The following is a 15,120-nucleotide window of genomic DNA, read 5'->3' on the forward strand; positions in this document are numbered from 1 at the left end:
GGCGAGATGTCGAGCTCGGCCGGCGCTAGTTTCGTACGCATTGGCGCACACGCTTGCGAGTTCGTTCGGACCTTCAACCGTTTACTCCACCGTTCTTTGTCATAAAAAGAATGTGCAGTATGTTTCACGGGCATTTAGCTCGCTGTGCAAGCTGTAAGCCCTGCCTAACATGCGTTTGCTTTTGCCGGCCTCCGCCAATCGCAGAGCATTCCCAAGTGACATCACAGGTTCTGTTGCGGAAAATGAGCTGGTGGGTCGCATGGTCATTTCCTTTTTTCCTAATTATGTAGCTTATTTGAGCGAAGTTTGCGTTATAAGTGGTGTCGTTATGGTTCTAACGAGGCAATCTTTCGAATGAACCAAACTTGTGTTTTCTCTTCATGGCTCCTTTAAAACCTTACTATGCAAGATGAGACCTTTTTTATTGTTTGTTCCGACTTTTTTTATTTTATGATCTGGTCGATGCCCTCTTAGAGGGGGGGATAATGCCACGAACCATGTTTTGGGTTTGTTTTGTTTTGTCCAACCGGCTGTGCCAGGGTATTGTCTGTGCTATCCGTGGGCCAAGTGAAGCGGATGTTCCATTCTTTATGCCGCATGTGTTGTGTCATTACATGGGGAGAGTGTTTCAAACTAACGTCACCAGCCTAGAATAATCTTTGATCTACAGTGTTCTGAATGTAATTCAACTATTCGAGAAACCCTTGAGCCAAGTGAAAAATGCCCGCAGAGCAGATGCCGCGGCATTCGACTCTCGGACACTTGCCTGCGCACATCACTTTGTTGACTGCTGCTTTGCCGCCTGTGTATTCTTTGAGGTGTTCGGGAGCAGAATTTAGCTCCAATAAACTTGTTTTCCTTGAAGAAAACTGCGTCGCCTTTGGCTTCGTGACCATTGGCTACACTAAATTACTCACCTCACGAAAGTGGGGAAAAAACTTGAATTGAAAGGTCACCTGCAATTATTTTAATTTGAAGCATTTGGTTTGCAGTATTGCTTACTGACCCCTATGGCACAGGCGTCTGCAGGTAAAGGTTATTAGAGCTTTTAATCCTATTGTGTGCACTGCATTTTAGGATAGCAAAATGTGTTGCAAGGTGCTTAATCTCACTTTGGCCAAATAGCGAGTTGTTTATTGATCCCGCAGTGCAGTTTTCTATGATTCAGCTGTGTATATTGTGCAGTTTTGATACAATGCCGTTTTCCTATGCCAGGCTGCTCCAAAACCATGACAGTTGCAAAAATTGCGCCAAACTGCTGTAAAACAGCCTTATATGCAAGGATTTCCACACTCGTATTACTCTCAGTTGGAAAAATAGGCCGAGTTTACAACATGGTTTTCCATGCTGCCCAAGTGGTGCTATTTTTTGCAAAGAGCAGTGGTCATCTTGGTATCGTTATGTCACCTGTCTTTTGCATTCAGGTCACCGCTCTCATCATCGCTCACTTGTAATGACAAGAAAAGATAGACTGTGAAGTGAAGGAGAGGACAGCTTCTAACGCATTAATTTTGACCACGTGGGGCTCTTTAAAAAGAACATGCGCCGAAATCTCCAACACACGGTTGTTTTGGCTTTTTGCATTCATCAGAAAAGTGGCCAGCATAGCTGGGAATCGAACCAGCATACATTTTGTCAGCTCAGCCCTGGCGATATAAACACCTGGCCCACCCCTCCTTGTTGCTTGGAAAGGAGTTACTACTTTGTACTGCGGCAGCCTTTTATACGTACCCACATTTTCAGCTGTTAGCGGTGGCTTTGTACGTACACACACAGAAAAGAACCCTTTCGAAGGAAATGGGCAAAGCTTACAAAGGGAAGAAAGGCTGCCCAAACAGCGAGCATATGGCTACAAGAGTGGGAGTCGAAGTAAAAAAAGAAAGAAAACGGTCCTTCATCCACTGAAGGTTAGCCTCTAGTCTGTATAATGGGCACCTGCTTCCATAGCTTTCATGTGAAAGAAACAAGTGACGAGAATGGGGCAGGGAGTGATAGGTGAAGGGGACTGCTTCATCCACAAGTTTTTTTGACAGCGAGGTTTTCCCTGCCCCGACTGTTTGATTCACCGTGGCGGCCGCCACGAGGTCCAGTACTGGAAAAACGTCCATTGAACAATCAACTCGCCAGAAGTTGTGGTGCGTGCTGCATTGCCCCGATATGTTCTGGCATTAGCACCTTTAGGCGGACTGCAGGGGTGAGACAGCTGAATCATATTTGGGAGCAGTTTCTGGAGCAGCGAAATCTCGATTTTGGAGCAGAACCTTGATTTGGAGCAGAACGACATTTATTATGTCAACCTAGGAGCCTAACGAATCGCATTTTTCGCAACTCGGGGGGGAAAGTGCAATTTTTGACCGGTTTTGAACGTACATAACATTGAAACAGCCTTTCAATAAAGTTTTTTTCAACCAGGCTATCCCAAGGTACGAACTGCACTACCTTTTTAGAAATTATTTTTAAATTCTTAGGCTCTTTGCATAAATAGCGCATAAAGCCGCTGAAAATATCGAATAGAAAACCTAAGCAATGGTAAGGCATTTAATGCTGAAAGTATCATTTTTGTAATTCCAGACTTGGCTTTACACACAACCATGACAAAAGTTGCGCGAAGCGAGGTGACAGTCGACACAACCCACCAGCCCTCCCATTTCAATTCCCAAGGTGCGCGGTCGAATTTGAGCAACGTTGGTATGTTTAGCCACCTCCCTCTTGACATTAAATTTCACTTCAGATAGATGAACAATTATTACTAGCGTGCAATAATAGCTTGTCCCGCGGACACTGCTCCAACATTTTGCGGCGATGTAGCCTGCGCCGCCACTTCTGCAGTGTCGATCGTCCCATTCCCGCCGCTCGCAAGCTCGCTGTCAAAGGCAGCAATAACTCCGCGTTTTATAACACCACAATGGTTCCGAAATTTCACTTCAAGCACGCACCGCGCCTCACACTCAAGGCCGAAACACGGCGAATTCGCGAGCACCGCGTTGTTTTTGATGAACTCCCGTCTTTCGAGTCGCGCAGCTTCCCGTAACAGATCTAACGACTGAATGTAAACCCAGCCACCCCCAATAGCCAGAACCACGGTAGAAATAGGCAAAGACTCTGCCTGATGAACCACAAGCAACTGCTTCGCCCGGCGGCGCCATGTAATATCGTTCCGGAGATAGTTTGTCGCCTCAGTGCAACACATAAGCATTTTTTCTGCGGGACTTTGCAATGTTTGTCGATGGCAAAACTTTAAAAACTCACAGGATATATAACATGTGCAATCCTACATTGTGACTTTCGAAAAAACTATTTTGGGGACAATTTTATGCGTTTTTTTATTAAATGATCAATCACTTAAACCTTCACAAACAGCATCAGCTTGGGGGTGCTGGAAGATTATGCCGTCAGTAAGCATTTTTCCCCACTGAAACTGACGGGAGCGTTAAAATCCTGGGCTCTCAAGACTGTTCTGGAGCAGTTTGGCGCAATTTTTTCAATTTTCGAGCTTTTGGAGCAGCCTGGCGCAGGAAAACAAATTTGTATCAAAACTGCGCAATATGCGCAGCTGTCTCGCCCCTGCGGACTGATTACACGAGTAATAATAATTGATGTATGTCAAGTGAAATTTATTTCGAAAAGCAAAGTGACTAAACAGCACCAATACCAAAATTATCTGGGTGAACGCACACCGTTAAAATTGTAATGGCGCGACGACCGCCACCTCACTTCGAGGAAATGTGCCGTGGCGCAACACTTCGGCATACAACGCAGGGACACATTGCAAACATAGTAATTGCTGCATTGAAATGGTAAAAAACACCTCTTAATTGCGGTGCTTTTCAATTTCAATTTTTTTACGGCATTTTACGTTGTCTGTGCACACAGCCTCAATAAACTTTAAGAAGTTTGCAAGAAGGTAGTACACTTTGTACTTTGTGATTCTCATCAAAGCACTTTAAAGGTTATTTTAGTCTTGTATATATTCTAAGCTGACTCAAAAGGGTGTGTCTTCCTCAGAGTTGCTACAAAGTTGTTTTCTAAGCTCCTAAGACAATGTATTCAATGTCGTGAACTGCTCCAAATCAAGGGAATTCTATTTCAAAATTGAAATTTTGCTGCACCAAAAACTGCTCCCAACTCTGTTGATGCTGTCTCAGAGCTGATTTTCATGAAACAGACGTTTATTTTTCATCCTTTTGGTACTAAGCCTCTTTGGAATTAAGCCTGCAGGAAGCTTTCAACATTGACGTGTACAATTGTGTTTGAAAGCGCCTGCATTTCGAACAGAGAAGAGACTGAAGAATGCATGCATGGTTATTGAATTTTGTGGCAGGAAAGTGACCTATTAACCATTTATTTATCGGGAAGTAAAAGTATTAAATTACTAACTGGCTTATTCCTGATTCTTTGGTGCTAAATATGATTGTGAAAATGTTCACTGGCTGCCTTTTTTGGTTACAGAAGGCACAAAGTGCCTGCATGCCAAGTGTGTCATCGTCAGTGCCCCAGGGCTGCGTCATGGCAATGTCCAGGGATGCAGAGAGCAACTGGGATGTCTCCTGCTGCCGAGAAACACAGGCAGCCATCACCTCTAGTGCCGCAGGTACCCTTCTCGTTATTGCATCAACAGTAGATTGGGCATGTCGGCAAGATTTTCCTATTGCTTCAGCAATAGAGCTTTTTTTCTTGAGTGGATAACGACAGTTAATGTACCGCATGGAAGGCCTGGGAACACTGGCTGCGTTGCCACGCAGACAAGTAGAAGCATGGGATGCCAGCTGCCACTGCTTTGATAGGTCTTTTGAGTTACGCAACCACTTCTATGCATTTCAAGTCGAGTCTGAAGCCGAAGCAGGTGGCATAAGACGAGTAAACGAGAAAGACGGCGATGAAGGCCTGATACCGGCGAGCAACAAAAGGGCATTTGCCACAGGATTAATGTGGGCGAGTTGGCTGCTGGAGCAGTGAAAGAAATTGAAGCGGTGTTACGAATGAGACCTCAAAAAGGGAGCACATGGGGACTAGTATAAACTATAAACTACAGTGTATAAACTATGTGCAAAAAAGTCTTCTGGAGTTGTGCAGGCCAAAGCAAGGTGCGTGCATTGGGTCAGCCTCGGGTTTCTGCACGACGATGAGATTCTTATGCATTTTTAGATACACTAATGAACCTTCAAATTTTTTCTGTGTAACAGCTATTCTGTATGTATTTACTATTAAATATTTTTCAGGTACACAGTGCGCGCTTGTGTTCCACGTCAGTACAAGCTCCCAAACAGAAAAGGAATTTCTCGGTGAGGTTACAAATCTTTTCTCTATTTATACATTGAAGTAGGTGACAGCAGAATTACAAATTTCATTGGCATATACCTTCTCAATAACTTTTTGTGCAATCTTGATCCAGTATGCTCATGGTGTTGTTTTAAACATTTATAATTTACTAAATGGGGAATTTAAAAAGAGACACTGACATGAGTGGGAAATTGTTTAACCACCTTAATTTTCAGTATATTAGAGTCTTGTGAATACAAATATAGTACTCGCAGCAGCACGGGTTACTTATTATCGCAGAAATTCCAAAGGCATAAAAGCAGGTGTCAACGCCTCATCCACTTTTCCGCACTATGGTTTGTGTAGTCTATACTCGGGGACAACTTTCTGTGGCAGTGCAGTCAAGGCTACGCAGCCGGACCACGCCTTTTCACTGCACACCTGGAAGTAGTTCAACAAAAATAATTGGCTGGCGGTAACCTCAGCAATTCAAGAATATTTAGTTCTTATGTTTTAGACTCGCAGTGATAATGCTACTAAATTACTAGCCAGAATATATAAAACAGAGGGCATTTTTTTTACATTTTCGGATATTTGTGGTTGCGGCGGTCGCCGCTAGCGTCGCAATGGTTCCCTCCCCCCAAAAAAACAAAAACATGGCGTTCTTGTTGACGGCTTTCGGCAGCTCGCCACTTCATTCTCTGCGTAGGATTTATAAGAAGCTTCCCTGTTTAAACAAACGAAGCGAGTGGTTTGCAAAGTGTACACCCAAGTGAGACTGATGCAACCGGGATTCTCTGCTGTTTTCGCAATCTGCTCGGTTAGCCAGTTTCCCGGCATAAGCGAGCGTGTGCGTAAGCATGTGTGCATGCTGCTCATTTGGTATACCGCGATAGGTAAGTACGCCGCACATGCCGGTGGTGCTGCCCAGTAGAACAGTTTACAGATCGGTGCATTCCTTCAAAACTGCAGCGCTTACAAACTTCACTTATTTTCTGAACGATGCAGAGTCCGCAGTCGGTCTGAGTTCTCCACTTCACGGCCGCTCGGGCCGTGTCCAGTCAAAGCCTTGGCCTTTGTTTACAAACAAATGAAGCGTGTGGTAGGAAACGCCAATATGCCTGCATGCTCGGTGATCGTGGTTCAGCGCACTCAACTACGGAGCTTATGCGAAGAAATGAACTGTGTCAAACTCGTATCGGTTACGCCGAAACTGAAACCGAAACCAGTTTATTGGGAACTACTTCGCGCAGTAACACAGAGCAGCTAGCTTCCCTCTCCCCCTCCCTCCGTAGCTTTCGCTCCATTACCACAGAAAGTTGTACCCGAGTATAGTTTGTAGTCTAGAATGTCATGGCCGTGTCATGACTGTGAGATTAAAACAGTCAATCAGATGTAACAAAGAGATAGATACAAGTACATGTGCTGTTTTTGTTGACAAAGCGGGAATGTTGGTCTTTTTTGTTTTTCTCGGCATATTTCCAAGTTGCGACTATTCTACCCTCTGAATTTTTTTCGTTTGGTTTACATGTGTACTGTGACAAAAAAGTAGCTTTGTGTGCACTGCTTATTCTGCATGACTGCTTTGACTTGCTGATGTCTGTTATGATGACGCACTCTTAAATCGAGAATGCTAAACAGCTAATTTCTCGAAATTATGACCTCAACAAACTGTCTTGAAACTAAAAAATTTTTTGGTCATGCAATGGGTGCAAGTCATTGTTCCGAACCATGAGTGCCAATTTTGTTGTAGGCATCCTTAAAGCTACACTGAACTGTAGAAGCAAATTTGCCTTTGTCGGCACATTAGAGTCATGCAAATACAAATATACTACTTGCAGCGGGACGGGTTACTTATTATCGCAGAAAATTGCAAAGGCATAAACACAGGTGTCCATGCCCCATCCACTTTTCCACGCTTCACTTTGTGACACCACAAACGGCTAATGCATGGGAAAACAGTAACGGTGCAGGCCTCCTAAGCATTTTTGTGAAACGAACATAGAGGCAGCAGAGACGCGCAAATCGAAAATAAATGTAGCGGGAACTTTTGATGTTTGCACTCTTTTGATGGGCCCCATACTACATCGAACATACGCCATAAAATACAATGCCTCAGCCTCAGTGGTAGGCTGCGTTCATTTCAATTTCATTGAAATGTCCTGCTTTGCATGCCAGCACAGCGAAACGATGCATGCACGAGGGTACACGCCAAAGGCTACCACTCCTACTGGCCACTGGTGTGCGTATAATGAAACAGCCAGCGGCAAAAGAAGATATTACTAGCACGTTTGACAGAAACAAGAAAGACGTAAATTTGTTGGATCAGCTGCAAATTTTTCAACACATGCTCCCGGCGGCACGACCGCGGCAGACTCGGCGCGCCTTGAGCGCTCACACAAGAACAGCCTGGCCATTCCCGAAGAAAAACTAACCAAGAAGGGAGGGAGCCCATACGTCGCTGCCAGTTGCTAGCTATGCAGTCGGGTGCCTCGTTCCTATCATCCATGGGGCTGCGCAGATCTGTCCGTAGGAGCTGAAATTTTGTCCGTTGCAAACAAAGAAATTTCGCCAGGACTTCTCAGCAATTCGTATCATCCCGAAATTCGAATGACTCAGAATCGTATCATTGAGATTCCACTGTATTTGCAATTAGTTTACAGCTTATGCATTGCCACACGTCATCTGCATGCTGGTCTAAGGATTACAAAAAATAGAGCGTGACTTGGACAACAACGGTAAAGAAGGACGACGGGACAAGCGCGCACTTGCAACTTCTTTGCTAGATCATTTGCTTAATGATCTAAGGATAGTGGCCATGTGCTGTGTCTGGCATCTAGCCAGCAATATTAAAAGCTCGTCGCTTGCCCTGCAAAGCAGCAGATACCAACAGTACTACGAGACATTTGTGTAGTTTCAAGCAGACATTTTTGGAAACCTATTGCAAAACACCAGTTAGCAATATCACATACTGGTTGTGAATACTTATGGCTTTAAAATATTTACAGCAGTTGTCCTATATGGTACTAGTACCAATTAAGTTTGCAGTGTCTCCTAAAATATTTGTCACGAAAAAGAGGAATATGCGACTCATAAAGCAATGAGCACAGTCTAAATGCCACTTTTTTCTTGCACAAAGGCCTATTATATAGTATCTGCTTTTAGTAAAGGTGAAAAGAGACTGGGTAGGCGAAATGCACACCTAATAGAAACAAGCATGTTTCTTTTAGTGTAACTAACCAATTTCAAAGGTAGCGTGAGTTGTTGTCTCATGTACATTGAGTTCAACTTGGACAAGCCTACTAACTTCTTCAAGACCAGTCAGGCACTTACGAGTAGCGTTTTGGCTTTGTCAGATTAATGGCGTTTGGGACTTGATGCTGCATCATGGAAGTCTACCCGAGCGCTGAAAAGATGCTCGAGCCATCAGCAAGTTTTTCTTTGCTTGGGAAAACAAACATGGTGCATTCATCCGTACAGTAAAGATTGGTATAACACCGGTTTCTTTAGATGCTGTCACTTTATTTTTGCAGTGCTGGAGCTGAATGATGCCCAAGCCTTAACACATAACAAAGACTATGCATCACAAGCCAGTGCAGACACTGTGGCAAAAGCTAGCCTTCACGCCTGCTCCGGCTGCCCACATCCTGGCAGCACAGGGTAGGTAAAGGTGCAATGCTTGTAATGCTGTTGCTTGTACATGTACAGCCTCCCTAATTTTTAATAATATAGTGGGAGCGACGACCGACCGGCATGTCAGCACCTTATCACGGTGTTCAGCAGCGAAATAGGCGAGAGTATGCACACTTGCATAGGGCTATCTGCTGAATGAGTGTCATCTGCTATGCTGTTCCCTTGAGAGTGGTACACCCTCTGCCACTGCACCTGAATGACTTTGTGCCCCACGCTGCTTAGCTATCTTTGGCATAGCAAAACGGCCTTGCAAGATAAGAAAAACAGGGCTGTGTTACCCTGAGAAGAACAGCGGAGCAGAGGGCACTCCCACAACAGGTAGTTCTAAGCGCGAGCACGTACCCTTGGCTATTTTGCTGATGAACACCGTGATAAGGCGCTGACATGCAGATCGGTCGTCGCTCCCACTATATTATTATAATTTGGGAGGCTGTACACTGTGCTGAGCCGGGTTTGTCATTTTATTGACTTCATCCTAAGTGAAAGTCCAGGTATTGTTCAGCACATAGACATTCTAAGTAAGGTTCGAAGCAGTGATCATAGGATAGTTAGGTGCAAGGTAAGCCTGAATCTTAAATGAGAAAGAAGATAACTGGTGAAGACTAACAAACCGAGCGTGCAGTCAGTGAGAGCCAAAACGGAGGAGTTTAAAATAACCCCAAAACATGTTTGCGCTCCTAAACGAGTCCGAGAATGGTGTGGACAGGCTATACAACAAAATAACAACGGCAACCACAGAATCTGCAGCAGCTGTGGGAGAAGGAGCATGTAGGAAAGGAACAGCGAAACTGACTAAGATAAGGAAGGCACTAATTGCAAAACCTAATAACATGAACATGTCAATTGCACTGGATCAACTTGAGTTAGCGGAGCTGTCTGAAATGATTAACAGGAGTAAAACAAATGGCATTCGTGCATATAAAATGGCAGTGATAGAGGAAACACTGCAAATAGGAGGAAGTAGGAAAGCAAATTAAAGAAAGCTGGCCATTGGCAAAGACGGAATGTACGCACTCAGAGATGAGCTGGGGTAACATTAAAGGGGCACTGACACAAAATTTTGAAGGCGAGATAACGTCGGAGATAGATTGGTGGGAACACATATACATCATCTGCAAAATATCAGCGGCGAATACAGCCTAGAACATATTTAAAATCACTTTTGAAGTGTGCGAAACGCAACCGAGCAGCCAGCAGAAGACCACGCGCAATTGTAAATAAACAACATCCAAACACGTCACGAGTTTGTGTTTGCCGCTTCCGCACTACCGGCGTTTTACGCGGGCTCGCCCGGCTCGCCGCTCCAATCGGAGGGCCGGAGGGCGGAGCTTCTGTTCTCGAGAACTAACGACCCGTCGTTGGCGGCGGAGGCGCCGTGATTTCGTCAGCTAATCGAGCAGCTGGCCGCGACCAAAGTTCTACAGCGATTCCAGGCACTCTGTTTCTATTACTGTTTATTACCATTGGATGCGAAAACGCGCCGGAGGCACGAAAAGCCCACTGAGCTAGCCGCACGGTCGCTGTGCAGGCGGCGGCCACGGCCGCGAAGTGGCCCAGGCTGGCGCAGGTAGCTCGAGTGATAGCTTGTTACCGCTGCACGAAATTGTCCCCAAGTCCCGACCATAGTGGCTTAAATGAGAAAGGAGTTAATGATGCGATGGCGGGTTGCATTAAAAATTGTCATCTGCACCGCTTACGAGAGCGGCACTCGAATATCCGCCGCAGTGCTGAGCCAAACACATCTGTAGGCGGACCTGTAGGCAGACCGGCCGGCTGCTCCCAGCGCGCGTCTTGCCACCCACCGCCTCGAGCGTCGCGCGTCGTTCTTTAGCCGCAGTAGCATTTGCACTCGCAGCGCCTGCGTCACATCCACGGTCGCTTTTTAATTAAGCGCCTCACGAGATCAGTACGTGGGGGCATTCGCAGAAACTGCCGTCGATGCGGATTCGACAGTGCTACGGCGGTTCTGCTCTGTGATATCCCTCTGACGGTCACGTGGTCAGCTTTGTTCACACAAAATCCACAAAATCCATCGTTTCGCGGCACTCGCTGAAACCGAAACCGCGACTGGCCGCATTTAAAATCCCTCTAATTAAACAACCGTCGCACGCTGAAGCAAATGAGGTTTCTACAGGTTATAAGTAGGTCACTAGCTACTTATCGCAACGAAAAAAACAAGATGCTAAATTTTTGTGTCAGTGCCCCTTTAAGCACAACATGGCCAAGATAAGTGCCCATAAGTTGGTGTGGCAAAACACCAACAATATTCTTATTCATAAAAAGGCAGATACCACAGATCTTAAGAATCATAGACCCAAGAGCCTACTCGCAGTTTGTAAGCTGCTTAATAAAGTTATGACCTCTGTTGTGTACTGTTAGTGTGTTTGCACTAACACTGACCGTTTACTGAAAGAAAAACTGCTTTGTAAGGCCAAGCAGCTTACTTTTCATGTTCCTTGCATTATTGGATTGTAATTTTGTTTAACCTTTTGTCTAATTGTGCCCACTTGTGACTTTCTGATGACAGCCTGGGAATCCAGTTTGAAGAGAAGCCATCTTCCTGCCTGTTCTATCAAGAAAACAACCACCAGAGCACATACATGGAGGTGTGCTCCAGTAAAATGCATGGCGTTAGCACTGTTTGCAAGAAATCTTCTCGTGGTAAACAATGCCATGATAACCATATGACAGTGCAGACCGGCGAGAGTCATTACACGTGCAGCTTCTGTCAAAAGAGCTTCGCTAAAAGATATAGCCTCGTTACTCATGGAAGGATCCACTCTGGTGAGAGGCCTTATGTGTGTACTACCTGTCAAAAGAGCTTCACTCGAAAATGCCACCTGGTTGCTCATGAAAGATTGCACTCTGGTGAGAAGCCCTATGTGTGTAGCATCTGTCAGAAGAGCTTTACTCATAAAGGCAACTTGGTAAAACATGCAAGATTGCACTCTGGTGAGAGGCCCTATCTGTGCAGCATCTGTCAGAAGAGCTTTACTGAAAAAGGCGGCTTGAATAGGCACCAACGATCGCACTCTGGTGAGAGGCCATATGTGTGCAGCATCTGTCAAAAAAGCTATGCTGATAGAGCTGGCCTGGTTGCTCATGAAAGGCTGCACTCTGGTGAGAGGCCCTACCTGTGTAGCATCTGTCAGAAGAGCTTTACCACTCAGAGGGGCCTTGCTGGTCATAAAAGATTGCACTCTGGTGAAAGGAACTTTGCGTGTAGCATTTGCCACCAGAGCTTTAATCGTAAAGCCAACCTGGTTATCCATGCAAGATTGCACTCTGGTGAGAGACCGCATGTGTGTAGAATCTGTCAGCGGAGCTTCAGTCATAAAAGAACCCTGGTTACGCACGAACGACTGCACTCTGGTGAGAGGCCGTATGTGTGTAACATCTGTCAGAAGAGCTTTACTCATAAAGGCAACTTGGTTAGGCACGAACGATCGCACTCTGGTTAGAGCGCGTATGTGTGCAGCATCTGTCAAAAAAGCTATACTGATAGAAGGAACCTGGTTGCTCATGAAAGACTGCACTCTGGCGAGAGGCCCCACCTGTGTAGCATATGTCAGAAGAGCTTTACAACTCATGGGGGCCTTACTGATCATAAAAGATTGCACTCTGGTTAAAGGCACTTTGTGTGTAGCATTTGCCACCAGAGTTTTACTCGCAAAGAACACCTGGTTAGCCATGCAAGAGTGCACTCTTGTGAGAGGCCGTATGTGTGTAGCATCTGTCAGCAGAGCTTTACTCAAAGCAAACCAGGTTACGCATGAAGGATCACACTCTGGATAGAGGCTATATGCGTGCAGCATTTGTCCAAGGAGCTTTACTGATAGAGGGAACCTGTTTGCTCGCGAAAGATTGCACTCTGGGGAGAAGCCCTGTGTGTACGATTTCTCAGGGAAGTTTTAGTGGAAAGAGTTACCTGGTCATTCATGGAAGATTGCATTCTGGCCAGAAGCCCTATGTGTGTAGCATCTTCAGCAAGGATTTACTAAAAACCCCACCTTATTAAGCATGAAATACCGCATTCTAGCGAGAGGCCATACTTTTTTATTTATTTACAGAATACTGCAGGCCCATTTAAGGGCCCCAGCAGGAGGGGCAAGAATATAACACTGCACACAACTGTAAATCAGCAAGAACAATAAAAAGATACAAAACGATACATCATGGGTCATGGTTCGATACGATCAAGTGCTTCTACAGAGCCGGTTAATGACTGCCATCTGTCAGAAGAGCTTTACTCAAAAGCGATACCTGGTTAATCATGAAAGATTGCACTCTAGCAAAGAGCCCTAATGGGTTGCTGGTAAGACGCTCTTTGCTAAAAAAGCCAGGTGATTGGTCATGAAACATTTTTTGGGTTGAAAAACTCTGTTTCGGGAATTTGTCTAAAACTTTGTTGCAAAAGTGCTTTTTTTCGCATTGGTAGGCAACCAAAATGTCATATTTCTGGCCTATACTAAAAGTTTTTCTTGTTAAGGGTAGGTATATATAAATGATATGTTATATGCATAAAAATTTGTGTTGTCGTTTGCTAAATAGAAGGGTGCACAGTGATGGAAGGCCGTTTGCTTTCATTGTCAGAGAAGCTTCACACAGAAGCGGTCATTACTCAACAAGATCACATGGTGGCAAATTGTCGTGTTCAGAGTGTGTCAGAAAAACATTTCCTTGAAAGCGACTTCAGCATGTGACAATGGATAATTGCACACATATAAAAAAATTGCAGACAGATTGCACAGTAGCATATGCATGCATTGCATTCTTACAATCTAAACAATGGAATAGTCAGTGTTTTGTATACATGGCACAAGGTTACTAAATATCACCTTGGCCATTCATCAACCAAGACAAACTCTGGGCACTATGGGTAAGGTACCTCTCAAAGAACTTTGCCGAGAAACTGTGCGCGTCTTTTATCATAGGCAAATACAGTGGCTGTCACACAAAATTGCTCCGGCACCTGTAGAAAGAAGGTATTTGATGTTTTGGTGTGTGAGCGCCTCCCCATTCACTCTACGATATCCGTGTCCTGTATGCCATGCTTTCTTAGCCTGGGTTACGAACCTCAGTGTTGGCTTCTACAGTATTTGCTCACGTGGAAGTGTGCTCAAACGTGTGTGCCTAATAAATGGACGCCTTATACTGATTGTCAAAATATTCTTTTTGTCATTCGTGTGCAATGAACACATCACCCTTTAAACAGGAAAGATGCACCTAAAATGTGCATTTTATTGTATCCATGTCGTGCAGATTGCCTCCAGTTAACGGTTTAAAGAAGCCCCCTCACATATGCAACGTTCTGCACCTGTCCCCACACTTTATGTTCTTCACTTTGGCACAGCGGACCCTGACGTTTGAACTGCAAGGGTACAGTTGGGAAAAATGAGGTAGTGCCTGTCAATTATTCTTTTTGGTCACCTAAGTGATTTTGTATGGTGGTCGATTGCATCAGAGCAGTGGTGAGAGCAAAGGTACGTAGCAACAAAAATAATGGTAAAACATAATTTTGGGAGCAAAAAGAAGCCTAACCTCGCCATTGGTTACTGCGTAATACTGCAGCATTTTCTAATGCCTCAACCTCCTAAGTGAATAAACAGTAAAGTAATATTCTATTGTTTACGTAAAAAATGAATATTCCCACATTCCTATTATAACTTCCACGCCACATAAAAATCGACACTTCCCAAAGATTTAAAATCCATAAATACTATCAGCCTTCTGATGCCAGATGTGTGAACAAAAAGTACTATTTGGGTCTTATTATTTCGAAAATTACGCCAAAAAACTTGAGTATCAAAACTAATTGCAAATCGTACCTTTTTTCAGTTCAAGGAAACTTTTTGGGACTTGTTAATCCGAATGTACAATAAAGGCTTCGTGTTCAACCATGGAATCCATGTATGCAGTGGCATCCAGAGTTGCAAATATGCAGAACTTGTGATGCAGTGCATTGTTGTAAGGAGCGGTTTTCAGGTGTTTGCTGAAGGCAGTCGTCTCAAATTCACTGTAGCTGCTGTAGCCATTCCTGTTCCATCTGCTGAGTTATGAGGAGCGCCGTATTATTTTTGATCACAAACATTGCTTGCAATGTCATCGTCTCATGACTGCAGCCATTCCAAATTGTATGGTATACAGTCAAACCCAGTTATGTCGAAC

At 44.6% G+C, this 15,120-nt stretch overlaps 1 protein-coding gene across 2 annotated transcripts in view; it reads left to right on the forward strand.

Moving 5' to 3' along the window:
* Nucleotides 1-15,120, forward strand: part of LOC144172799 (uncharacterized) — a 168,381-nt gene that overhangs the window by 19,959 nt on the left and 133,302 nt on the right. Inside the window, exons 2-5 of one of the 2 annotated variants that reach the window (XM_077701412.1) lie at nucleotides 4,450-4,591; nucleotides 5,220-5,282; nucleotides 8,793-8,919; nucleotides 11,480-14,096. In XM_077701412.1, coding sequence (XP_077557538.1) covers nucleotides 4,450-4,591; nucleotides 5,220-5,282; nucleotides 8,793-8,919; nucleotides 11,480-12,413 — 1,266 coding nt within the window. In that variant the 3' untranslated portion in view covers nucleotides 12,414-14,096. Of the gene's footprint in view, nucleotides 1-4,449; nucleotides 4,592-5,219; nucleotides 5,283-8,792; nucleotides 8,920-11,479; nucleotides 14,097-15,120 lie in introns of those variants that run through there. The other variant, XM_077701408.1, reaches the window with a different exon arrangement.

The sequence above is a fragment of the Haemaphysalis longicornis genome, unplaced genomic scaffold, assembly GCF_048455015.1.
Source record: "Haemaphysalis longicornis isolate Haplotype H1 unplaced genomic scaffold, Haemaphysalis longicornis Haplotype H1 scaffold_26, whole genome shotgun sequence".
Lineage (NCBI taxonomy): Eukaryota > Metazoa > Arthropoda > Arachnida > Ixodida > Ixodidae > Haemaphysalis > Haemaphysalis longicornis.